General features: G+C 56.1%; 8 protein-coding genes across 8 annotated transcripts in view; 7 read left to right on the plus strand and 1 right to left on the minus strand.

The window, feature by feature from the left end:
• Positions 1 to 44: 44 nt before the first annotated feature.
• Positions 45 to 5,593, plus strand: IE81DRAFT_366437 (putative YCF1). The gene is made up of 6 exons (XM_025517009.1): positions 45 to 641; positions 713 to 1,302; positions 1,377 to 4,385; positions 4,457 to 4,683; positions 4,749 to 5,301; positions 5,372 to 5,593. Exons 1-6 carry the CDS (start codon positions 299 to 301, stop codon positions 5,447 to 5,449), a joined length of 4,800 nt encoding a protein of 1,599 aa, XP_025369854.1. The 5' UTR covers positions 45 to 298; the 3' UTR covers positions 5,450 to 5,593.
• IE81DRAFT_119137 (hypothetical protein) lies at positions 5,484 to 5,929 on the plus strand. The gene has a single exon (XM_025510169.1). It carries the CDS (start codon positions 5,569 to 5,571, stop codon positions 5,839 to 5,841), a length of 273 nt encoding a protein of 90 aa, XP_025369855.1. The 5' UTR covers positions 5,484 to 5,568; the 3' UTR covers positions 5,842 to 5,929.
• Positions 5,930 to 6,572: 643 nt separating this feature from the next.
• IE81DRAFT_323255 (long-chain fatty alcohol dehydrogenase) lies at positions 6,573 to 9,613 on the plus strand. The gene is made up of 2 exons (XM_025513880.1): positions 6,573 to 6,892; positions 7,006 to 9,613. The coding sequence occupies exons 1-2, from the start codon at positions 6,833 to 6,835 to the stop codon at positions 9,211 to 9,213; spliced, it is 2,268 nt and encodes a 755-aa protein (XP_025369856.1). The 5' UTR covers positions 6,573 to 6,832; the 3' UTR covers positions 9,214 to 9,613.
• Positions 9,614 to 12,009: 2,396 nt separating this feature from the next.
• IE81DRAFT_337326 (amino acid permease) lies at positions 12,010 to 14,716 on the plus strand. Its single transcript, XM_025515503.1, has 6 exons — positions 12,010 to 12,659; positions 12,783 to 13,012; positions 13,117 to 13,809; positions 13,878 to 14,175; positions 14,241 to 14,534; positions 14,601 to 14,716. Coding segments are annotated over exons 1-6 (1,788 nt in total). The 5' UTR covers positions 12,010 to 12,388; the 3' UTR covers positions 14,603 to 14,716.
• A 729-nt stretch (positions 14,717 to 15,445) lies between these two features.
• IE81DRAFT_323258 (hypothetical protein) lies at positions 15,446 to 17,091 on the plus strand. The gene is made up of 4 exons (XM_025513881.1): positions 15,446 to 15,699; positions 15,790 to 16,250; positions 16,333 to 16,501; positions 16,587 to 17,091. Exons 1-4 carry the CDS (start codon positions 15,536 to 15,538, stop codon positions 16,630 to 16,632), a joined length of 840 nt encoding a protein of 279 aa, XP_025369858.1. The 5' UTR covers positions 15,446 to 15,535; the 3' UTR covers positions 16,633 to 17,091.
• A 794-nt stretch (positions 17,092 to 17,885) lies between these two features.
• Positions 17,886 to 19,216, minus strand: IE81DRAFT_334433 (XAP5-domain-containing protein; the record flags this gene model as incomplete). Its single annotated transcript, XM_025515410.1, has 6 exons — positions 17,886 to 17,910; positions 17,986 to 18,089; positions 18,187 to 18,327; positions 18,393 to 18,491; positions 18,554 to 18,866; positions 18,939 to 19,216. The coding sequence occupies 6 exons, from the start codon at positions 19,214 to 19,216 to the stop codon at positions 17,886 to 17,888; spliced, it is 960 nt and encodes a 319-aa protein (XP_025369859.1).
• Positions 19,217 to 19,494: 278 nt separating this feature from the next.
• Positions 19,495 to 21,034, plus strand: IE81DRAFT_366442 (P-loop containing nucleoside triphosphate hydrolase protein). Its single transcript, XM_025517010.1, has 4 exons — positions 19,495 to 19,945; positions 20,013 to 20,070; positions 20,173 to 20,469; positions 20,547 to 21,034. The coding sequence occupies exons 1-4, from the start codon at positions 19,786 to 19,788 to the stop codon at positions 20,665 to 20,667; spliced, it is 636 nt and encodes a 211-aa protein (XP_025369860.1). The 5' UTR covers positions 19,495 to 19,785; the 3' UTR covers positions 20,668 to 21,034.
• Positions 21,035 to 21,263: 229 nt separating this feature from the next.
• The window catches only part of IE81DRAFT_119342 (hypothetical protein), a 3,995-nt gene continuing 1,057 nt past the window's right edge, over positions 21,264 to 24,201 (plus strand). The window contains exons 1-5 of the mRNA XM_025510170.1: positions 21,264 to 21,988; positions 22,058 to 22,326; positions 22,407 to 22,807; positions 22,872 to 22,991; positions 23,049 to 24,092. Of these exons, the coding sequence (XP_025369861.1) occupies positions 21,299 to 21,988; positions 22,058 to 22,326; positions 22,407 to 22,807; positions 22,872 to 22,991; positions 23,049 to 24,092 (2,524 nt within the window). The 5' untranslated portion in view covers positions 21,264 to 21,298. The remainder of the gene's footprint in view (positions 21,989 to 22,057; positions 22,327 to 22,406; positions 22,808 to 22,871; positions 22,992 to 23,048; positions 24,093 to 24,201) is intronic.

Below are 24,201 nucleotides of genomic sequence, written 5' to 3' on the forward strand. Positions count from 1 at the left end.
CTTCGGGAGAAGCGAAAAAGGGTGGGAAGATCTTCAGCGATTCACGGACTGACAATTCCAGCCTATCAACTCACGACTTGATCTGTGCAGTCCCGAGCGCGGCTACCACACATCTTACTCACACCTATCCATTCCAATTTTTGCATACTGGCATAGCATTGTCTACTGCTGCCGGACCTGCTCATCGCTGGATGCTGCGCGCACAGACCTCTCAACCTCGAATCAACACGTAGCAAGGCGTTACGAGGGCGCGGGGCCAAGACCACAGAGCCAATAACAGCACAGCACTTTGCAAAATATGGCTTTGCAATCGAGCGCTGCCTCCAGCGCATCGCACCTCTATCGACGAGCGCAAGCTGTGCTCGATGTTGTCAGTCCGCACGCAGCTCCCAACGATGCGGCAGTGTTGGACAGCGGCGCGGTGCCCTACTTCTCGTGGTCAGTTTCAACCGCCGACAATGCCACTTCGAGCAGCTCGACACTGAATGCATTGAAACGCAAGACACCAAGCGCGATCCAGCGCCTTTGCAGGAACAAGGAAGGATGGGGTCCCGTCTCGCAGTTTAGGGACCTGGATCTCACACCCTGCGCTGCCGATGCCTACCTGCTCGCTGCGCCATCCCTCTTCTTTGCCTGCTTCGGTGAGTCAAGCGCGAACGGATCGTCCTAGTATGGAGTCTGTCGCTGATAGCTCTTCCATCTTGCCTCGCAGCTGCTGCCGATCTGGCCAGGACATCGCGCCTGCCTGCTCGAGCCTTGTCGCAGAGATCAAAACATGTGCTGATAGCCAAGCAGGCCCTGCTAGGACTGTTGCTGGCTGCACAAATCGCCACTGCTGTGCTTGACGGGCTGTACGGAGCGTGGCTGTCGATGCAGGTGATAGCTAGTGTCGTGCAAGCAGCGACGTATGCCGTCTTGCTGCCTTTGGTATCCCACAATCATCTGCGCAAGAGGAGAGGATCGACCAGCGCTCTGCTCTACCTCCTCTTTCACATCTTTGCCCAAGCAGCACGCCTTCGAACCATCGTCATTGGAGAGGCAGCATCGCTGCAGCACGTGATTCCCAGAGCTGCCATTGTTGCACTCGTCGTACTGCTGTTTGGCCTGGAATGCGTTGGTCCTTCGATTGGAGCTTCACCAAAGTTGCCACTGGATGACGACAGCCTCGCAGCGAATGAGAGCGCGATCAGCAACCTCTCACAGGAAGAGGTGCAGGCGTTCAACGAAAAGAGGGAATGCCCCGAAGTGACAGCAAACATCTTCTCTAGGCTCGCTTTCTGGTGGATGAACCCCATGATGTCGGTGAGTAGAGGCGTGAAAGCGATGACATAAGAACAGTCTGTTCACCAAGTGACTGACACCTCATGCGTGGTCAGTTGGGAGCAAAAAAGACGCTCAAAGAGGATGACATGTGGTCTTTGCCGCCTGGTGAGGATGCTGAGGGCTTGGGCCTCCGCTTCGAGCACTACTACGCCAAGCTGCGAACCAAGGAAGGCAAACCGCGCTTCTGGACTGCTTTGGGCGCCGCTTTTGGAGGCCCTTATGCCCTCGCAGCGATCCTCAAGGCAGCCCAAGATACATTGGCTTTTGCGCAACCGCAGCTGCTTCGCTACCTGCTCACCTTTGTGCAAAGCTACGGCACAGAGAGCGGCGCGCCTGCATCTCACGGCTTCGCCATCAGCTTGGCCATCTTTGTGGTCGCCGTCGTTCAGACCGCCTTCTTGCACCAGTACTTTCAGAGGTGCTTCCTCACGGGCATGCGCGTGCGAGCAGGGCTCGTCTCCGCCATCTTCAAGAAGTCTTTGCGCATGAGCAATGAGGACCGAGCGGGCAAGAGCACGGGAGAAACAATCAACATCATGAGCGTCGACGCCACGCGCCTTCAGGACTTGATGACCTACGGCCACATCATCTGGAGCGCATTTTTCCAGATGACGCTCGCTTTCGTCTCGCTCTACAAGCTTCTAGGATGGCCCTCGCTCGTTGGTGTATCCGTCATGGTTGTCAGCGTTCCGCTGAACACGCTTCTCGCCAGGTACATGCGCACGCTGAGCACCAAGCAAATGAAGATTCGCGACAGGAGGACCAAATTCATGAGCGAGATCCTGAACAACATCAAGAGCATCAAGTTGTTTGCTTGGGAAGAAGCATTCACCGCCAAGCTCCATCAGATCAGAAACGTGGAGGAATTGGGCTTGCTGCGGTGGGCAGGAGCCGTGTCGAGTCTGTTTCAATTTGTGTGGACAGCCGTGCCTTTCATCGTGTCCCTGGCCACTTTTGCGACCTACTCGGCTACTCAATCAACACCCCTTACGGCGGACCTCATCTTCCCTGCCTTGTCGCTCTACCAACTTCTCAGCTTTCCTCTTGCCATGGCGGCTGGCATCATTTCGGCCGCATTGCAAGCAACTGTCAGCGCCAAGCGCATCTGCGAATTCTTGGATGCTGGAGAACTCGACCCACACGCTCGTCTACTCACGCTTCCTGACCAGGCTGAGCAGCTCATTCCTGCTGCTGAAGCCAAGAAGGGCGAGCCTTTGGTCACCATCCGCGAGGGAGAGTTCAAGTGGAGCCGCAAGCAGCCCACACCGACTCTGCAGGACATTGATTTGACAGTCGGAAAAGGCGAACTGTTGGCTGTCCTCGGCCGCGTTGGAGATGGAAAGTCGTCCTTGCTCTCGTGCGTGCTTGGGGAAATGTACAGGAGCGACGGGCAGGTCACTGTTCGAGGACGAACAGCGTACTTTACTCAAGGTGGATGGTGCATGGGAACGTCGATCAAGGACAACATCTTGTGGGGTCTTCGATACGAGCCAGACTTCTACAAGCGCGTAGTTGCGGCTTGCGCACTGGAGCCCGACTTTGCCGTGCTTCCCGAAGGCGATGAGACGGAAGTGGGCGAAAAGGGCGTGTCTCTGTCCGGCGGGCAAAAAGCCCGGGTTGCTCTGGCACGCGCCGTGTATGCGAGAGCGGACATTTACCTCCTCGACGACCCTCTCGCTGCTGTCGATGCCCATGTTGGGGCGCACATTTTCAAGCATGTGATCGGCCCTGAAGGTCTGCTCAAGACAAAGTGCAGGATCCTCACCACAAATTCGGTCACCTTTTTGCCATTTGTCGATCAGATCATCAGTCTTAGGCGCGGCACTATCATGGAGGAGCGCGGCTCGTACGATGAGGTGATGGAAAAGCGTGGAGAGCTCTTCACGCTCATCAGCAGCCTGGGTAAGCAGTCTCAGCGTCAGCGAGATGCTGCAAAAGCAGATGAGAGGGCTCATCAGGTCAATGAAGAGGGACAGAACGGCAAGGTGGAAGCGAGCGACGCTGGAGAGAGCGTTGATCCTACCAAGATCAACGACAAACTGCTTCGACGCATGAGCAACGCCTCCATCGCTAGGCCTGCTGCGCTGACGCCCGCGCAGATCAAAAGAGAGACCGTTCGCTCGCTGCGCGAGTCGACGAAACCGCAAGAAAATAGGGCGGAAGGTGCAGTGTCCTGGAGTGTGTACAAGAATTACGCTTCCAGCGCCTCGCTCGTCGGTGTGGGTCTTTATAGCTTGGCGCAGGTCCTCACGCAAGTGCTGCAAGTCGGGAGAGATGTGGTACTCAAAGTCTGGGCTGGCCACCCAGGCGAAGACAAGTACTACCTGACTCTGTACGCTGTACTTGGCTTCGGCGGCGCCGCTGCTGTCTCGCTGGCACCGCTCATTCTGACGACTTGGCTGGTCATTGCTAGCTCTCGCCGACTGCATGATGACCTCTTCCACGCTGTCTTGCGCGCGCCTCTGCAATGGTTCGAAAGCACGCCTACCGGTCGGGTACTCAACCTTTTCTCCCGAGACACCAACACCATCGACGAGGTGCTACCTCGCGTGATCAGCGGCGCTTTCAGGACGCTCATGGTCGCGTTTGGCGTCATTTGCGTCGTGGTCTACTCCGTGCCGCTCTTTGTACTCGCGGTCGTGCCCCTCGGCTGGTTCTACGTGCAGGTAATGAAGTACTACTTGGCGACATCGCGCGAGCTGAAGCGTTTGGACGCCGTTTCCAAGTCGCCCATCTTTACTTGGTTCCAAGAGAGTCTGGGTGGTCTGTCTACTATTCGTGCCTTTGGACAAGAGACTAGATTCATTGCTACTTCCGAGGCGCGGGTGGACAGGAATCAGGAATGCTACTTCCCCGCAGTCTCGTGCAACCGATGGCTGGCTGTTCGCATCGAGTTCATAGGTTCCACCATCATTCTCCTCTCTTCCATGCTCGCTGTATGGCTCTGCACCAGCGGCAAAGGCAAGATGGACGCCGGCTTGATGGGCCTGATGCTGTCCCAGGTTCTCAACACTACGCAAACCTTGAATTGGCTCGTACGATCCCTCTCTGAAGTTGAGCAGGTGAGTACCTTGTCCCGTTATGCGCGCGCTGTCAATCCGATTTTGACTCGAGTGCTGCCTCCGCCTCTCAGAATATCGTGTCCGTGGAGCGAATCCTTTCATACTCGGAAGTGGAGTGCGAGGCACCCTACACAGTCTCGGAAGATCAGCAACCGCCCGCTGACTGGCCACAGCGTGGAGAGATTCAGCTGAAGGATTACTCGACGCGTTATAAGCCTTCGTTGCCGCTCGTGCTCAAGAAGCTCGATCTTACCATCAAGCCGGGCGAAAAGATCGGTGTGGTTGGCCGCACGGGAGCGTGAGTTGGAGAGCTATTAGTATCCCCATCGCGCCTTGCACGCTGATCACGACTCTCTTCTGCAGCGGCAAGAGCTCTCTAACCCTCGCGCTCTTCAGGATCATCGAGGCAGCCGAGGGTGGCATTTGGATTGACGACGTCGACTGCCGAAGCATCGGGCTTAGGGATCTTCGAAGGGCGCTGGCCATCATTCCACAAGACCCGCAGTTGTGGGAAGGCACGCTTCGCGACAATTTGGATCCGACCGGCGAAGCTGACGACGTGGCCTTGTGGAAAGCGCTCGATCAAGCTAGATTGAAGGATCACATCAATTCTTTGGAAGGCAGACTAGACACGCACCTCACGGAGGGCGCAAGCAACTTTAGCGCGGGTCAAAGGCAGCTCATCTGCATTGCCAGGGCATTGCTACGCAACGCAAAGATACTTTTGCTGGACGAAGCTACTTCGGCCATCGACATTGCGACGGACGAGCTCATCCAGAAGCTCATGCGCACAGAGACGAAGGGCGTCACGATGATCACCATCGCTCATCGTATCAATACCGTCATCGATGCGGATCGCATCCTCGTTCTCAAGGATGGCCAAATTGCCGAGTTTGATAAGCCTCAGACTTTGCTTGTGAGTGCGGTCGTCAAAGACGCTGCTGTACCGTCCGCTCTAGCTGATGCAAAGATCCTTTGTTGCGCAGGCCAACAAACAAAGTATCTTCTTTGACATGTGTAGAGAGGCTGGGCTTGCACAGGTCGACGCTCAGAACGACAAGTGACGCGCTTGACCGATAGACTTTTGTATGCCAGGCGAGGGCCCGTCGCGAGCCACTTTGCTTGTCGACGAGCAGTACTTCGCATCTCGAGCTGCAGACTGGCGTCTCACATTGGATCTGTAATGCCATCTTGCACCGGATCTCTCCACCAGGCTGTGTTGGCTATACGCTGTGGGATGTCGATACTGCGGGTAGATGGTCTGACGATTGTCTCTGCACCTAGTTCGCCTCGCTACGTGATCATGATTGGGCTCGCGCTTGCTTGGCTTTGTTTCGACCTCCGGCTTCCGATCTGTTCGTCTTCTTCCCACGCCTCTACTTTCCAACCCCACACGTCGGCGGTCCTTTCATCGCGCATCACTTACCGACCACTTCTTACAGAGTCGTTGGTCTGATCGCTTTCGCCATCGCTTGAGCTGGGGCGTCGCTTCACCAGAACCAAGTGAGGTGCTTTGTAGCCAATTGACATCAGCGAGAGTGCGTCCCACCGTCCCGCCTGGCCGAAGCGAAGCACTTCGCTTGGCCGAAGCTCTTCTGACTCAGCATCCCCACCGGCCGCGCGATGAAATCTACACTCAAACTGCCGTGCATCACCGAGCCTCGGTCATGCAAATCAGCCAGCGCGTGCGCTCCAGCTTGCTCACATTGTTGCCACCTGGCTCGCGTGACTGCTGATTCGCCGTGCTCACGGTGTCGTGCAGGTTCATGCGGAGCGACGGATGCTTCTGCTACCGCCGTGTGGCCTTGAGCAGCAGCAGCAGCAGCAGCAGCAGCAGCAGCTTGGTGCCACGTACTGCATGCGAACCCCGCAGAATAAGCGCCTGCGTGTGCTGCGCTTCTCTTCGAGGCGGTCTGGTCTATACTGCCTGAGCTCTATATTCGATTTCATCACCGAGTTCCGACCCCGGCTTTCGTGCCCGATGCTGGGTCCAAACGTGCGTACTTTGATGTCGCTCGACCGCCGCCCTCAAGCTGCTGACACTCTCCAGACTGTGTTTAGCTTGAGCATGCAGGTGCTGATGCAGGAGCAAAAGGCGGCAAGGCTTCCCGCACCTCCCAGCAGTCGCCCCAGTCGCTCAGTGGCGACTGCGGAGGTGCCTGTGCGTACGGGCACACCGTGCAGCGAATCAGGACTAAGCAAGGCTAGAAACACCTCTCGCTGAGCCGTCTCCGCATCTCTGATCGCTCCTCCTAAGAGCTTGCCGAATCATCCTTCGCTGCTTGGTTCGTTATCCTGACACATCATCACGGTCCTGGATTGCGTCGATTTCTTATCCCTCTTCCTTCGCCTCTTCTTTGCGGTATAGCAGTATACACACCATCCTTGCCACCCGCTGAAAACTTCTCGCCGAGCATCGATTCTAGACGTACGATACACTGCCCATCATGCCGTACTCGAAGCAGCTCATCAAAGCTTCAGACATCTTTTCCGACTCACAAAAGGCGGTGAGTTGCAGGTCAACCTTCAAAACAGGCGCTAGTCCGCGTGCTTCTGGCACAAATCACTTGCGCGTAGAGTTGTGTGCTGATTCATCTCCGTGGTCTTTATGCTGTGCCAGACGCTGTCCGCGGTCACAGACGTCTTCGTGCCGCATCTCGAGGGCGAGGATGCGGCTCGTGTGATTGCCTCGCTGCCCACTACCGCCTCTGACCGTCAAAGGGAGCTTGTGGCCGCTTTCGCCAAGGATGGCTTCATCGACCACCCTTACCTGGTAGATGCGTGGGCTCACCAGGCTCGCGCGTCCCTGTCCATTACAACGCTCAACCAGATCAGTCTGCTTCTCACTGTGCTGAGCACCCGCGCGGGTACATTCGCTCTCACTGGAAGACTCACTGCCTTCCCCAACCTGCCGCGCAAGGACCGAGAAGCAATCATGTACGGATGGCTCTCCTCTCCAATCACGCTCATCCAGAAAGCGGCCGCAGGCTTCAAGGGTCTGTCTCTCATCACATACTACCGTTTCCACCAGCCGGCGTGGGAGGCGACGGGGTACGCCGACAGTCAGGCAGACGACTGGCAACCACATTCCGAGCAGAGCAAAGATCTCGACAGGCCTCGTTACGAGTACGAGTTTGAGAACGACAAGGTCGTCACTCAACCAGCTGGCACTGATGTCGTCATCGACACTGACGTTCTCATCATCGGTTCAGGTTCTGGCGGAGGAGTAGCTGCGCAGTACCTCGCTCAGAGAGGCCTTCGTGTGCTCGTCGTCGACAAGGGCGGCTACTTGAGGCAAAAGGATGTGTTGGGTAGAGAGGATCAAGGATACGGAGAGATGTACGAAGGAGAGGGTCTGCTGCCCACGGAAGACGGCTCCCTCAACGTGCTTGCTGGCTCCACATTCGGTGGAGGAACAACGGTGAACTGGTCTGCTTCCCTCAAGCCCCGCCACTACGCGCGAGAGCTGTGGGCAAAGAAGCACGGCGTTCCTTACTACCGCACTCCCTACTTTGGCGAGGATCTCAACGCCGTCTGCAAGCGTATGGGCTGCTCTACCCACGCCATCAAGCACAATCTCGCGAATTCGCTTCTCGCTCTTGGTGCACAGCGGTCCGGTCAACCAGTCGAGGCCGTACCTCAAAATTCTGGTGGCCATGTTCACTACTGCGGCAAATGCCAGCTTGGCTGCGTAAGCGGTCACAAGCAGGGAGGCGTCGTGACTTGGTTGCGTGATGCTGCCGAGACTGGCAATGCCGCCTTTATGATCAACACCGAAGTGGAGCGTATCCTCTTCGACCCCAAGGACAAGAGGACTGCAATTGGCGCCTTGGCCACTTGCGAAGGCCGCAAAGTGACCATCAAGGCCAACAAGCACGTCATCGTCTCGGGAGGCAGCATCTCCACTCCCGCTGTGCTTTTGCGAAGCCCCGAGCTCAAATATAACAAGCAGATTGGTAGAAATTTGCATCTTCACCCCACTACTGTGGTTACCGGCTGGTACGACTTCCCTATAAAGCCTTGGGAGGGATCGCTACTCACCATGGTCTCCAACGCCGCCGAGCTTGTGGATGCCGAAGGCTGGGGCTGCAAGATCGAAGTCATCGCGTCGAGCCCATCTATTCAAGCAGCCTTCTCAACCTTCCAAAGTCCCGAAGCGCACAAGACGGCTATGCTGAATTACGCGCACAGCTTCAACCTCATCATCATCACCCGCGACCGAGACCCTGGCAACGTGTTTGTCGACTCAGAGGGTAAAGCTCGCATGAACTACACCATCTCCAAGCACGACCAAGCCAGCATGATCCAGGGTATCTTGCGCGCGTGTGACATTCACATGATGGCTGGTGCCAAGTCGATCGCCACCGTGCAGCACGGAGTGCCCATCTTTGAACCTGGCGTTTACCAACACGGCAAGCCAGCTGTCGAGAGCATTCTGCCCGAGACGACCACCATTCCCTCCACTGCGACGCCCACATCCGCGCTGCCTCGCAACCTCAGCGACGAGCACTACGTTGCGTGGAGGCAAAAGGTCGAAAAGGCCGGCGCGAGGCCTCACTGGACGACCATCGGTTCTGCTCACCAAATGGGCTCTTGCGCCATGGGCGGCACCCCGGCCACTTCGGCCTGCGACCCAGAAGGACGCGTGTGGGGCACAAAGAACCTTTCCGTCGCCGACTCTGCTGCCTTGCCCTCGGCTACTGGTGTCAACCCAATGATCTCTACCATGGCTACCGCTAGATATGTTGCTAGAAATGTCGCCAAAGACCTCGGTGTGGAAAGGCCCCTGGGAACCGTTGGACCTGCGCTCAAGGAGAGTCGACTTTGAGGTGCAACAACGCAGTGCACTCGCATGGAAGGAAGTCGAAGCTCTAAATCCATCTCATCGTTCTTGTGCGGCCTTTCGCCACCGCGACTGCCCCATCGTATACATTCTCTGTCCGCCTCGCTTCTTGCTCACAATTCATTTGCCATCTTTATGTCTCTGGAAGTTTGTGCGCACATCCGAGTGATGTCAATCGACGCTCGTTTCCCGTGTCCGAGAGGCGTCGAAGGGTCAAGACTAACGGCGAGGCACACATCACACCTGGTGATCGTGCGCCAGGCAGAGATGCGAAACGTGATGAGCGGGGGGAAATCTGCTTTCTCTAACGTGGTCTTCGAAGCAAACATCTTCTTATTCGGGTCTTGGCAAGGAGTTCAGGAAGAAGGGCTAGAGTGATTGTGCGAGGGCAAAGAAGTCATGTGGGCGGCGAGCAGCGTCTCTTCTGTCAGCTTTCCTGCACGGCTTGGCGCCCGCCCTTTGGACCGGCCATAGCACTGCCACCCATGGCACGCACGCTTCAAGTTGGCCCAATCACGAGTGGTGAATGTGTAGACTCTTGACCTCGATCTTCGAATTACCACTCCGAGGAAACGCATTGAGCGCGAGTCTGTTGCTTACTAGCAAAGGTTTTGTCAACGTGGCTTCCGTATCAATCTGCGCAGACTGGCTATCATCCTCAGCTCTATAGGCATGCTCGACGGTGTGTATCGCGAGCGCGAAACCCTTGTCAAATTCTCCGCTGCATCTGTCAGCGTTGCACTGCTTGCTGTCTGCTTCTCGATCATGATGCCTGGAAACAATCGAGGACCATGCAGCTGATGCACCTCTCCGAATCTTCCTAGTGATCTGCTGCTGCGAGGTCAAGTGCGCTCTACGACACAAGAGATCTGTGAGACCGAAACACCGAGCGCCTGTACCTTTTTGTGCCAAAGTGTGCACTCTTGCTGACTGCGATGTCCCGCTGCTGCTACAGTAGCTGTAACAGTCATGCGCAAAAGCCACACGAGGGGAGGGTCACACGACATTCAGTCATGTTCACATTGCGCGAGTGGCGGGGGACAGCTTGCGCGCCTGCATGGCTGATCGAGTTGGATCAGTCAGCCAGCATGCAGTGATTCAAGAAGCGGACCTGAATCCGTTTTGGCCACGGCTTTTGGACCGCTTTCGGCCTCCACGAGGTTGAAGTTCGCGCGCGCGCCGCTGAGCGAAAGCCTCTTTCGTCGAGCTTGCGAGCATAGATAAGCAAGCTCCTAGCACGGTTTTCTAAGAGATACCACCAGCGTCGAGGACGACGTGAAAGTGCTGATGAGAGTCATGAGGGGTGCAAGGCAATCCCCGATTCACATTCATTGCTCACGCCTCGGCACATCCTCGTTGGCTGCTCGTAGGCGCACCATGGGCTCGGGGTGTGGCGGATCGGCACGACCGGCTTCGGCTTGTAGTCACGCTCGAGCTCTGCAGCAAATCCAGGCACCGAGCAAGGCTCGTGACTGTGCCCATGCACTCGTGACTGAGTCGAACTCTGACTGTCTTGATGATAAGAGGTTGAGCCATCGAAAAGAGGCGTCGTGCTCACGACCCTCGCCGACGGTCCAGCGCCCCGTGAGTGTGTGCAAGAGCCTGCTCCGAGCCAATCCCTGGCGAAAAGACCTCACGACTTCTCATGCTCGGAATCGAGTGGACGTCGTCGCAGCTCGGATCCAACGGAACATTGCCGAAGCGGCCGCTGCTGCGTTGCGCGCTGCAACAGATCGTGCTCACCCAGGAACCAATTATTGCGCTCCTGCACTCAAGGACCCCACACGGGCGCAGCGAGCTCCTCTTTCCCTGCTGCGCTGTAAACGGCAAACGGCACTCGACGAGCCGAGGAGCGAGCTCGCCTACAATCACGAGTGAAACGAATGAAAGTCGAAAGCGGGCGTGCAGCTAGACAACCTGCATGCAGCTGCTCGGACCACAGGGGAGATCATGGCTGAGCGCGCTAAAGTGCCTGTCTGTCTGTTCGACGGGCTCGGACACGGTCGCCATGCATGTGAAGAAAGCCATGGTCGAAGCAAGGTGGATGTGAATGCGAAGGAGCGAGCCAGTCACGAGGGTTTCCTCTTCGAGAATGCTTGCGCACTTTGAGCTTTTGTCAGCGAACTTGATGCTTATCATCCCTCCTCGTCGCGAGGGCCGACCACTTTCCGGATGGCTGCGCAAAGTTGCGCTCCGAATGAACACCCGCCACCGATATCTCTCCGCGTGTTCTGCAACAGTATCTCACGCTCGTCAGGCTTCCCGCGCTTCTGTGACAGTCCCGTTGCAGCGAAGGTCATCAACTCTCGTCGGACTGCGAAAGCAACGGAGCGGCGGACGCAGTTGACCGCGGACTACATCTCGCGCGAACCACCGGCACTGGGCCGCACATGCGGTGCGGTGGATCGTCTTGGAGAGAAGACGAGCTGCTAGAGTGGTATGGTGCCATGGTATCTTATCGTGCTTAGAGCGCGTTCCGTAAGGCGCAAGCATTATTAGTCTTGGCTTGCTGCTGGTAGAGCGCTGCAATGTCTGAGACTCACTTCTTCCGCGCACGCTCTGCCCAGTGCGACTCATGGACTGGTGCAGAGCCATAAGGTGCTAATCTCTTGACTGCACGTCTTCGCAAATCCAGACCATGTTCCTCGATGCAGGTCCTCGCCACTCATGCAAGCCCTGCACTCGCCGACGCAGAAAGCCTCGTCGAACGGGCGCGCTAACAGCAATTATCGAGCGCTCTAGGCTCTGCATGTGTGCTGCTGGAGTCGCGCTCCTCGTCGTAGAGCTGAACATGCAGGCCAAGGCTAGGTCCACGGCGATTTGCCCGTGTTTTGCAGGCTCGTATAGAGCTGGAGGTTGATCGTCGATAAGTGCTTGTGGCACCTCATCTGTTGTAGGTACCGACGAGATGGTGGTACAAAATTAGCCCTGCGCCCGCGCTGTGTGGGGAGAGGTTGACGTGCCTCCGCGGGTGGCGGCTTCTTCTCGCGGCGGCGGCGCGTGTATGGGCTGCTGATATCGCTGCGATAGGAGCATATACCTGCCCTTCGGTTTATAAAGACTGCCCATACCACGTCCTTAAGCCTTTCCCTCCGCCCCCTTCAGGACCCTCCTCGCCTTACAAGCGACATTGCCCCCCCCCTCCCCATTTTCGCTCAACATGGGTGCTTTCAAAAATTTCCTCGATAGCTTCAAGCCAGAGACTCCTGGCTTTGGCCTGGAGCCGCAAGGCCCTGCAGTCGCCGACAAGCACACTGGCCAAGTCGTCACGGACGAAAAGGCTAGCGTCGGCTCTGGCAATGGCGTCAACGATTATGGCAGCCCTGAGTATGCCAACGTCCAACGTGTCCACATGACCCCAGAGGGCGGTGCTATCCTCACCTCCGATGAGTCCGGACTCAAGAGGAATCTCACGGGTCGACACATGCAGAGTGAGTATCGTGCACGCCCAAAGGAGGCGCGTCTCATGATGCTCGAGGGCTGCTGTTCCCCGAGCTATGGAATGCCTCTTTCCTGAAATTCGACAGCTGACTCTGACGCCACCTTTTCTGCAGTGATCGCCTTTGGTGGTTCAATCGGCACTGGTCTTTTCATTGGTTCCGGAGGCGCGCTCGCCAACGGTGGTCCCGGTTTCCTCCTCATCGACTTTTTGCTCATTGGTGCCATGCTCTTCACCGTCGTCATGGCTCTCGGTGAAATGGCTACAACTTTCCCAGTCGCAGGATCTTTTTCGGCTTACTCTACCCGCTTCATTGAGCCCGCTTGGGGCTTCGCTATGGGTTGGGTGAGTGTTGCATTTGGCGCTTCATCACAGCGCGACGCGACGCTGACATTACTGTGGAATATCTCCACCCGCTCTCCCTTCCATTCACTAATGCGTACCTGCAGAATTACTGGGCTCAATGGTTCGTTGTGCTCCCTCTCGAACTTGTTGCTGCCTCGATCGTCCTTCAATACTGGGATCCGACATACAGTCATGTGCCAGCCGGAGTGTACATCATGATCTTCATGATCGCGATTATCATTATCAACCTGTTCGGCGTTCGCGGCTACGGAGAGTGGGAGTTCTTCGCTTCATCAATCAAGATTTTGGCCGTTCTTGGCTTCATCATCCTTGGAGCTGTGATCACTGCCGGAGGTGCCCCCGATGGCCGATACCGCGGTGCAGAAACTTGGCACAACCCAGGCGCATTCGCCAATGGCTTCCAAGGATTCTGCTCCATTTTCGTCACTGCCGCGTTCGCTTTTGCCGGCACGGAGCTGGTCGGGCTTGCCGCTGCTGAGACGTCAAACCCCCGCAAAGAGGTTCCCAAAGCGTGCAAGCAAATCTTCTGGAGAATTCTGGTCTTCTACGTCGTCACCCTGTTCCTCATTGGACTGATCGTGCCCTACACTGAGGAAAGACTCACCTCTGGCGCCACCTCGTACGATGCTCGTGCCTCTCCTTTCGTCATTGCCATCGAAGATGCAGGAATCCGTGGACTTCCCTCCGTCATGAACGCCGTCATTCTGATCTCCGTCTTGTCTGTCGGTAACTCCGCCGTATTCGGAGCCTCGCGCACTCTGTGCGGTCTCGCTCAGGTGCGTGGAAGCAGTCCGGCGGTGATCGCGCTGCTCGCTGACGTTCCCCCCTCCCCTCACCCTTCTAGAGCGGTCAAGCTCCCAAGGTCTTCAGATACATTGACCGCGAGGGACGTCCTCTCCCAGCCGTTGCCGTCAGCCTTATCTTCGGAGCACTCGCCTTCCTCGTGTACGCTGGTGATGATGCCAACAACACCACCTTCAACTGGTTGCTTGCCCTCTCGGGTCTGTCTTCCATCTTCTCTTGGGGATCGATCTGTCTCGCACACATTCGTTTCCGCTCAGCATGGGCTCGCGCCGGTCACACGCTCGAAGAGCTTCCATGGACGACGCCTACAGGCGTTTACGGTAGTTGGTTCGGCTTCCGTGAGTTGGATCGGGAATTCAGCCACATTGTCACGGCAGCAACTTACCTTCATGTCCCCCATCAGTGTTCAACATTCTCGTCCTCATCTTCCAAGCCGTCAAGGCGGCGTGGCCGATTTCTCCTTCGGACACCCCAGGAGGCAGAGCATCGGACTTCTTCCAGTCCTACTTGGCGTTCCCTGTCGTCATTGTTTGCTACCTGGTCTGCAAGGTGGTCACCAAGTCTCGTGTCGTCCGCATCGATGAAATCGACTTGTCCACCGGCCGTCGGGACCCCGTTCCCGTTCAGGTACTGAGAGCTGAGCGCGAGGAGGCCGCTGCTCAGCCCTTCTACATCAAAGTTTACAAGTTCCTGTGCTGTGAGTTGACATTGGAATAAGCCGGCGATGGTAACCGTAGCTGATTGTCCACGCCCCTTTCCACAGAGATGATATGATAAGGACAAAACTTTCCCGCTTCGACTTTTCTTGTGGTCAGCGCGCTTTCACGAGCAACCTCGCGAGCCAAATGTCACGATGTGTAACGCGACGGAAATTTACAGTGCTCTGAACAAATGATACGATGTACCAAGCCTGTGTAAACTTTGTGACGATCACTCCGCGTTGCAGCAATGGTGTGGCTTGCTTGTCGTACGAAGGTGAAACATGATTTGAAGCATCGCTCGGCAGACCACCCACTCAATATCGCACCGCGATGAGGATTGAGCACCAGTGCAGCACTGCGCGGCTCTGTTGCAGCACATTCACATTCGAGATACTGAATCCGCGTCCTCATCACTTTTTGGGGTCGCGGCCGCTAAGAAGCGCTCGAGGCTGGTAGGCGGGCACGATCAGAGGTGTACAAAATTCACTTCCGCACAGAAGGACCCACTCACACTGCGTATGGCTATCCTGCAAATTGCAAGGGTTTGAGCTTCCGCGTCAACGCTCCATGACGCGCAAGAGCAGCACCATCTCGCAAGCTCGACGTTTGCTGTGGGCAGCAGTCCGATAGTTTGGCAGTCAGAGATCGCTGCCCGACGCTCCAGCCCTTCCTCGGCGATGCTTGCCTGTATGATGCTCTCGCAAAGCATGCGTGATTCTGTGCTACTTGGCGAGCTCGCCCGCTCGTCGATGCGTCTCTGATTCGTGTGTTGCGCTTCCGTCTGGGCGCGTATAGCGACCATATCGGCCGAGAAACTTTGAGCCGCGCGTGACGCTCGTGGAATTTTTGCTGCACCGCATTTCAGCGGCTTGGTTCCCGTGCCCTCTTCCTGGCTTCCTTCGTGACCAAACCCGCACCAACGCCCGATCGAGTCAAGTCTTCGCTACCGCTTCGATACCACCGCACTCTTTCTGCCTATAAGATAAAACGATACACGATGGCGAAACCTCGTCAGCGCAGAAAGTCGCGTTCGGGCAACTCGAACGGAGCCTCCCAGAACGCAAAGAGGAACATGAAGAAGAGACTGCATCGAGCGCCCGCCATCAAAGGTCCAGACGTGCTCAGGGAGAATTGGGACAAGAAGCTTACGCCCAGACAAAAGTGAGTGCGCTTGTAGGCACCAAGGCCTGACCGAGAAACAGCTTCGCTGATCAAAATCAATTTGACCACCTTGCGCTCTGCTGTTGACAGCTTTGCGAAGCTAGGCTTGTTGTCTGATTTGCGACTGCGCGATAGTGGAGGCGCAGAATCGCTCAAGGGACTGCCTCTGAGCATCAATGATTCGAGCAGCTCCAGTCGGACCTTTGGGGCACAAAGCTCCAGCGCCGCCCCAGTGGTCAGAAAGGGTATGGGACGCATTACACGCGATGCGGATGGCAATGCGCAGATTGTAGAGGGTGAAGAAGAGGACGAAGAGACGCCTTGGGGCAGACCACTTGATACATTTGGACATGAAGAGGTGCAGATGGATGAGCGCATGTATGCGAGGAGAGCGCAGACGGACGACGATGAAGACGGTAATGAGGATGAGGATGAGGACCAGAGAAGCACGAGCGAAGAGGTGGACGATCTGGCCGGCGGAAGTCAGGAAGCCTTGCGGCCCTTGCCCGAGGCCGCTCAAGGCGCGTCTGCCAAGACAAAGGTCGTCGAGTGTGAGCTACCTTCGAGGGCTCTTTGTGTGCACGGGCGACAGCTGACGTCCTCATGCACCCGACGTCCCTACTGCTCCATCAGCTCTGGAAGCGCTCGCAGCTACAGCACGACCGGTACCCCGGCATCAATCCATGCTAGAGAGGAGTTGGCTTCAAAGATTGGTAGAGTCGCACGGAGACGATGTGGAAAGCATGGTCGTGGACAAGCGCGGAAATCCCTGGCAGAAGACGGCAGGAGAGATCAGGAGAGCGTGAGTGATGCAGACTCTGACTGCTTGTGATGGTAGGCTTTTGGTCGAGCTGTGATGCTGATTCTGGTGTCCCTATGCTCTGTAGGATAAAAAAGGCTGGAGGAGTGGCAGCTATCCGAGCCTCTCTGTAGGCTTTTGCACAATTTGCCGCTCATCATGCCTACTCGGCGCTTCGCACCACCGTGGCACTGTGCGCTCACAATTTGCAGCTGGCCGTCTAGCGCACTTTGATGCGCGCGCCTCGATTTAACAATCTCGAACGTCACCCAGAAAAGCATGGCTCGAGATCTTCAATGCCATTGCTGAGGGGGTATTGCGTGCGGATCCTCAATCGCGAGCAGATGGCCCTTGTCCAAGTGGATATTCGCGCGCGTTCCACAGCATCTCTGCTTCGCTCTGCTCAATCTGCTCGATGCCCGCTGCGACGCTCGATGCGGAAACCTCGAGGCAGCTTTGCAATCTTTCAGGCTAGCACCAGCTTGGACTATTGGCAAGCATAGATCGCTGCTGTTGCGTACGCTTCACCAGCTCTGATAGGCACTCGACCTTATTGGATCCTGCGCCGGTTCTGCTTGAAATAATTGCATGCCCATTTTCGATCTCCACCACGAAGAACTCTAGTGATCATGCGCACCCGCTGGCAAGCTGAGTCACAGGTAAGCCGTCTTCAGTGCAACAACCATCGCGAATGTTTGCCAATTCTTGTTGGTGCGAGCTCAATTTCGCTCTCGACTCGCGGTCGAGACTGAAAGACTTGCCTAGACTCTGACTGGTCATGCCCCAGCTTAGCCCCGCGGTGCGGGCCGCTGTGTGCATCGTCGCACATGTGATGCAGGTAGCAGATACCTCCCGCATACCACGTGAGCCATCTCGATGTCGGAGGGGAAGCGAGCAGCTTCGTTGGGGCACGCCAGGCTTTGGCTGCTTGGTAAGCCATGACTGTGACAAGGCCAGACGATTATGAACGCAGTCCAACCTCGAGGCATTCTACACGAGATTTTGACAGCCAAGCAGCGCAGGACATGGAAGAAGGCGGTACATGTTCTGCCACATTCCGTCTCGATTGACAGATGCTGGAGGAAGCGCAACGCACCGCGCCTTTCGGACCCTGAGGCAAGTTGATACTGTCCATCAAGATCGGCGAGCAAGGCCGGCCTCGCGACTGGTCGCCCATCAGGTTGCCATAGTCGTCGCGGCCCATGATCTCAGGATCAGCATCGGCTCGAGGCGCGATCTGCGGGCTGATCCATGCGTCGCCAATGTGAAAGCACCATTCTGACTGAAGAGCCCCTGAAGGATTTGCAATGCTCTTTGCAAAGGCACGATATGTGTGGTGTATTTTACATTGAGGCGCCGGCGACTGCGCACTGGTGAGTCATTGCGTTCAAGAGCGATCGGCGATGGAGTAGCTATTCGCAAAGCAGACGCTCAGGTCAGCTGTGCACCCGGGTTGACAGTTACCGCCAAGTTTTATACGAGCTCACCTTCCATAATCTTTGCCCATCTCGAATTGCTCCCAGCGAGAGGCGGGAAAAATGTGCTTGTTACGATTGTACCATGACCTCTCGACGACTTTGCCAGCGTGCGACTGAACGAGCGTTGGAGTGTGGATGAGATCTGATGCGAATGTAAGCTTGCTTGCGGTGATAATCCAAAAGCTGGTAGAGAATCGTCTTGTGACGCACCTCGTCTTTCTCTACACGAGCATCTGAGATCATTCGAATGTCTTCGTGGACGTCGAAGTTGAACAGTGGTCCACTCTTGCCTCTGCTCTTATTGACGATGAAGTCGTAAAAGGTGTAGTGGTGTGGGATAATCAAATCCTCCTGAGAATGGGAGAGAACGATGTCAGCGTGAAGTGATAGCGATGCAATCTTTCCCGCTGCCTCACCTTAATGTACATTAGATTGTCGACAGACTGTGTGCGCAACTCGGTGAATTGCTGTCTGCACTTTTCGAGGAATTGCGCGACCGAATCTCCTTTGAGGCACTGTAGTGTGCGAATCGCTCAGCTGCGGATCGAGGACAATTTTGAAAACGCAAGTAGCTCACCTTGACTGTACGTCGATGTCCACTACCGTCCCAGTAAGAGTATGTGATCTCAATCTCTTCCTTTTTCATCGTCTCTTGCTTTGCCAGCCATTCCTTTCTGAGGGCTTCCCTCTCGTCAGCCTCTCTCTGCTCTCGATCTCGATCCGGCAAGAAGGAAGTGTCCACGCCGGGGTTTTTGAGGTTCGTTCTGACCTTGACCGCTTCGCTCTTGACCTTCTTCGTCACTGGAGCCGCGTCCTCTTCGTCTTCATCTGCAAAGGATAGCGTAGCCTTTGGTTGCTTTTTGTCCTTCTTCTTCTTCTTCTCGGGTGCGCTGTGCAGGAAGAGGGTAATCTGAGCGTGCGCTGCTGTGCGTACCTGAGCGCTACTGTTTCAAAGAGCTCACCCCGTCGCCGCCGCCTTGCCGTTCAACTTCCTCTTCTCCTCTTCCAGCTCTTCGCGCTTCCTCTTGAAATCCTCCGCAGTGACCAAACCGACAGTCTGCTTCTTCAAGGACTCTTCGATACTTTCCGAGTTTCCTACAAATCTCTCGTTCGCCCCTCTAGCATTCTTCTCCGCTTGGGCCGCCAGATCAGCTTTCTGACGCTCGAACTCGGACAGCATTTGAGAGCGAGCTGCTGCATGCTTGTCCGCTCGACGTCCTTCTTCGCGTGAAGTCGACATGACGTCGTGGTAAGTATGTGTGGAAGAGAGGAGGGGGGCGGCGTTTTTCGATGTGGAATGCTTGACTAGACCAGTGGTAGCGTGATAGGGTGACCAGTGGGCATCGCTGGCGTGACCTCGTGTATTGGTGAGGAAGGCGGGTGAATGATGAATGTGGAAAGAATGGAGGATCGAGATGGACGGCATGCACACGCGCGCGCATGGAAATCTAAAAATCCGGGAAATCTCAAACCGCACCCACGCGCCGCGTTCGATTCGCAGTTGCGTTTGCTTCCGTCCACAAGCGGCCGGCGTGTGCGTGTATGCGTCGCTTGCAGCGCGACCTCATCATTCGTACCTCAAGTCTCTTTTTGCTCTCCTTCCATCCGTGCCGATTCTTGTCATCCACGATTTACGTTTCATAGAATTCTCCAAGAAGGCACACTGAGGTTAACAAGATCAATTCTCCTCGCTCGCTCATTCGCGACCGCTGCCGCATCGCACCAGCAGGGATCACGCATTAGCTCTGCTTACCCGCTTCCCAATCCGCGCTGGTTCAGGGGCCACGAAGCATACAATTGCACGCCACGATGGCCTCGCTTCTGGCATCCATCGTGCAATGGCTTCGATCTTTGCTCTTTTCAAAACACCTAGAGATATGCGTAGTAGGACTGAATGCGGCTGGAAAGACTTCGCTGGTCAATGTGCTTGCGAGCGGGCAATTTAGCGCGGAGATGGTCCCGACTGTCGGTGAGTAGCACACCGATGTGGGGCAAGTGCTGAGCAGGCTGATCTGACATTCCGCGCAACCACTCAGGCTTCAACATGCGCAAGGTGCAGTCTGGCAACACCACCATCAAAGTGTGGGACATTGGGTGAGTAAGGCGCGAGCTAGGCGACGCGCAGAGAGGCTGGAGCTTCGGCTCTCAGGCTCCGGGTTGCTGATTGCGGACCCCCTCCCGTCTCTCGCTTTACAGTGGTCAGCCTAGGTTTAGGAACATGTGGGAAAGATATTGTCGAGGTGTTTCAGCCATCGTCTTTGTGGTGGATTCCGCCGTTCCTCTGCCTCGAGAAGGTGCTGTCCAGAGCAGCGGCGGCGCCGGCGGGGCGACTACGACGGACCCATCTGATCCTTCGACCAGCTGGCAAGTGGCTACAGAGGAGCTGCATGCGCTTGTCGCTAGACCCATGTTGGCTGGATTGCCGCTCCTTGTGCTAGCTACCAAGAACGACGTCAAGGGGGCTGCGAGCGCGGAAGATGTGATCAGGATCATGTGAGTTTTGCTTAGCAGCATCATGAACCTGCGATCGGTCTGTTCATCCTCCATCTCGCACATTCATTCGTTTGCAGGCGCCTAGAAACAATAGCGAATCGAGAAGTATCTTGCTACTCCATTTCATCCAAGGTGCAGACCAACATCGACGTCACCCTGCGATGGCTCTGCGCAAGGAGCCCAGCCGGTGCTCGATGAGTGCATTCTCGCCCAAGTCTTTGTCATGTACGCGCATCTGGAGCCAATCATCGCACAGCATTGGACCCGGTGAACGCTTTCGTAATCAGAACCCGTGATGCGGTACCTCAAGTGGACCCTGCTATGCGCTCTCTTTCACAATTGCACTGTCAGAGACGTCGCCCGGTGCCTCGCAGTGGAGCTGGATGATTAGGCAGCGACACGCCGAAGGTCCCAATATTCGCCGCCAGCGATGCTGGCCCTTGTTCCCAGCTTGAAATGGGAGCATGTCGTGGCGAGAGTTGAGAGCGAAGGGAATTGCGGCTATGGCAGCCACTCTAACGTCACTCACGGCTCGGACAGTGTGCGTCCCCGCGTGCGCAGAGGGCCTCCGAGCTATGATTCTGACTGCGCGTGCGCACGGGCTGTGTAATCTGCGTGTGCAGCGAATTGGTATACGTCCCCCGTGAAACGAGAATGCGATCGCGGGTTCACCTCGCGCACGGCTCGGTGCCTGCATGCGTGTTGGGCATCACATGAGATTGGCCCCGTGCCATGACATGTATGCATGCATGAGCACGCTCACTCGGTGGCGTCTCGTGAACAGCATCGAAGCACCCCAACTCCTCATCTCACCTCTTCATCCTTTAAGATGCGTCCGCGAGTCACCATGAGAGGCAGGCGTATTCTTGCCCTTGGGGTCCTCGGTGCCCTATGCTGCTCGCTCGTGCGAGCAACCATGAGCGAGCAAGCCGTCTGGGGTTTCTACAATCCCTCGGATGTACCTTCAGATCCCTTCTCTTCTCGCCTCGTAGACAAGAGACCTTCAAGCTGCCCACCCTGCCCCGAGCCTAGCTGCTTCAATTGCAAGCTTCCCAAATTCAATTGCGCTCAATTTGGAGATTGCAGAGACTATGATGGTCAGTGCACATGTCCTGTAGGCTTTGGAGGACAAGATTGCTTGAGCCCCCTCTGCGGATCTCCAATCGATGGCGATAGACGCTTCCCAAAGGATGAAGAGGACAAGAATGGAAAGATGTGCGAATGCGCACCTGGATTTTTTGGTCTGAACTGCAATGTATGCGTTCCTCCGCCCGGCGACGCAAATCTGACCCTGCCGGCGAGTAGCGTCAATCCTTGCGCCGAGTTCAAATTAGGGGGCGAAAGGTTGGGCGAGAATGCCACTTGCTACACGGGCGGCAGCACCATCAACCAGAGCTTTCAGGAATGCGCAGTGACGAACAAGAAGATCACCGACATGCTGCCCGGTAGACCGCCCAGGGTGACGTTTAGCTGCCAGCGCAGAGAAGAGGACAGGGATGTGGAGGATTGCAATTTCCAGGTGAGATCATATGAAAGCTTGGCTTCTCCCGCAGATTGTACTTACTCCAATCACACCTCACCTTCACAGTTCTGGATCGGACCTAAGGAATCCTTCTTTTGCGGCTTGGAAGACTGCACAGAGACGCTAGACCGATCGCCCGCCAGCAACAATACTCGCCACGAGTGCAAAAAGGCTCGATGCGAGTGCATACCTGGACGCATGCTGTGCGGAGAAAGCGGTAGCGTGGACATTGGCGACTTTTTGCAGGAAGAGATCAAGGGACCTGCTAGCATGACGTGCAGGAGCGGAAGGGAAGGGAAGCGGATCTGTACGTTCGAGGAGCCGGGAATGAGCCAGTGAGTGGTGTCAGAATCGAGGCGCACGCCAACGCATCGATGGCCAATTGATCAGTCGTGCTCTCCCTCCCACTGGGCAGACTCATATCGGACGTATTCGGAGACTCTGCCATTTTCCTCTCGTGCGACTCTGGAGAGTGCGTGCACTACAGTCAAGTACCAGGCTACGCCACTCCGCTACCTGATGCTCCACCAGTATTCTGGGTGGCTTTCAGCGCAGCGGCTGCCATCGTCCTTGTCATCAGCTTCTCCATTGCGCTTTGGTTCCTTGGCAGGCACTACAAGCATGAAGAATCTCAAGTTAGGTTGCCGGAGGACGAGATGGACAGACTGTTGAAGGAGCACGTGCCTGCCGCACTTCACTTTGAGAACGTGGGATACAGCATCAGCGAGAGAACAGTCTTGGATGGGATCACGGGCTGCGTCAAACCGGGCCAAGTCATGGCTATTGTCGGCGCTTCAGGCGCCGGCAAGTCTACTTGTGAGTGCGTTTGTCATTGCTGCTGAGCTGCATGACAATCTCACACTCTGTATTCTCGTTGCAGTCCTTGACATTCTTGCAGATCGCAACAAACGTGGAGCGACTCATGGCGACGTGCTCGTCAATGGTCGCCGGATCAGCAGTGCGGACTACAAGCGCGTCGTTGGTTTTGTCGATCAAGAAGGTGCGCGCTCAGGTCTCCTGTCGGTCGAGCTTCACTGACTCGATCATATTCCTGCAGACTGTCTTATGCCAACCTTGACCGTCTACGAGACCGTCCTGTACTCTGCTCTGCTGAGGCTGCCACGCGAAATGTCGCTCGAAGCCAAGCGATTCCGAACGCTTGAGACAATATCTGAGCTGGGACTCTTAGGTGTCAAGGACTCGCGCGTGGGCTCGGCTGGTCATCGCAGCATCAGCGGAGGAGAAAAGAGAAGAGTGTCGATAGCGTGCGAATTGGTCACTAGTCCAAGCATCCTCTTTTGCGACGAGCCAACTTCTGGGCTGGACTCTTTCAATGCTTTCAACGTCGTCGAGAGTCTCGTGACGCTAGCCCGCAACTACAACAGGACGGTCGTCTTTACCATTCATCAACCAAGGTCCAACATTGTCGCCCTCTTCGACCAGCTCGTCCTGCTCGCCAAGGGGAAGATGGTGTACTCCGGCCCGCTGTCGGCATGCGCGCCTTACTTTGAGGGTATTGGACACGGATGTCCGACTGGCTTCAACCTCGGCGACCACCTCGTCGACTTGACGGCCGAGGCGAGCCTTTCAGAGAAGCCCAGCCAACAGGCAAGCACAAGCGTTTCTCGACCTCTGTCGAGCGCGGGGCTATCTGACGTGCGTGCGGGTGATTTTGCAGATGAGGAAGCTGCTGCTGGTTCCAGCACCGAGCTGCGCACCAGACCAGGCTCCACCGTCGACCCGTCCAACGGTAAGCAGTCCCTCAGACACAAGACCAGCAAGCTGGCAGCTGGGGTCCGCAACGCTCTTGGTTCGCGTCCATTGGCAACAGCACAGATCACGCCTCGCTTGGCGGCATTAGTGGATACGTATGCGAAGAGCAGCGTGTCTGAAGAGCTTCAAAAGGAGATCAGATCGTTTGAGAACGAGGCTGGCTCGGCTTCATTGCCAGATGTCAGCGATCCAGAGAGATCATTGCAGGGATACGAGAAAGCTAGCCTGTGGACTCAGCTCGTCATTCTGAGCGGAAGGGCTTTCAAGAATTTGTATCGCAACCCCATGCTTATGGCTGCGCACTACACCATGAGCTTGGTTCTAGCCGGTAAGCACGAGCAATGAGCGTGCAACGAGACCGCAGCTCAATCTCTCTCTCTCTCTCTCTCTCTCTCTCTCTCTCTCTCTGTCTCTCTCTCTCTCTCTCTCTCTCTCTC

This window comes from Ceraceosorus guamensis (assembly GCF_003144195.1).
Source record: "Ceraceosorus guamensis strain MCA 4658 unplaced genomic scaffold IE81scaffold_27, whole genome shotgun sequence".
In the NCBI taxonomy this organism is placed as follows: Eukaryota; Fungi; Basidiomycota; class Exobasidiomycetes; order Ceraceosorales; family Ceraceosoraceae; genus Ceraceosorus; species Ceraceosorus guamensis.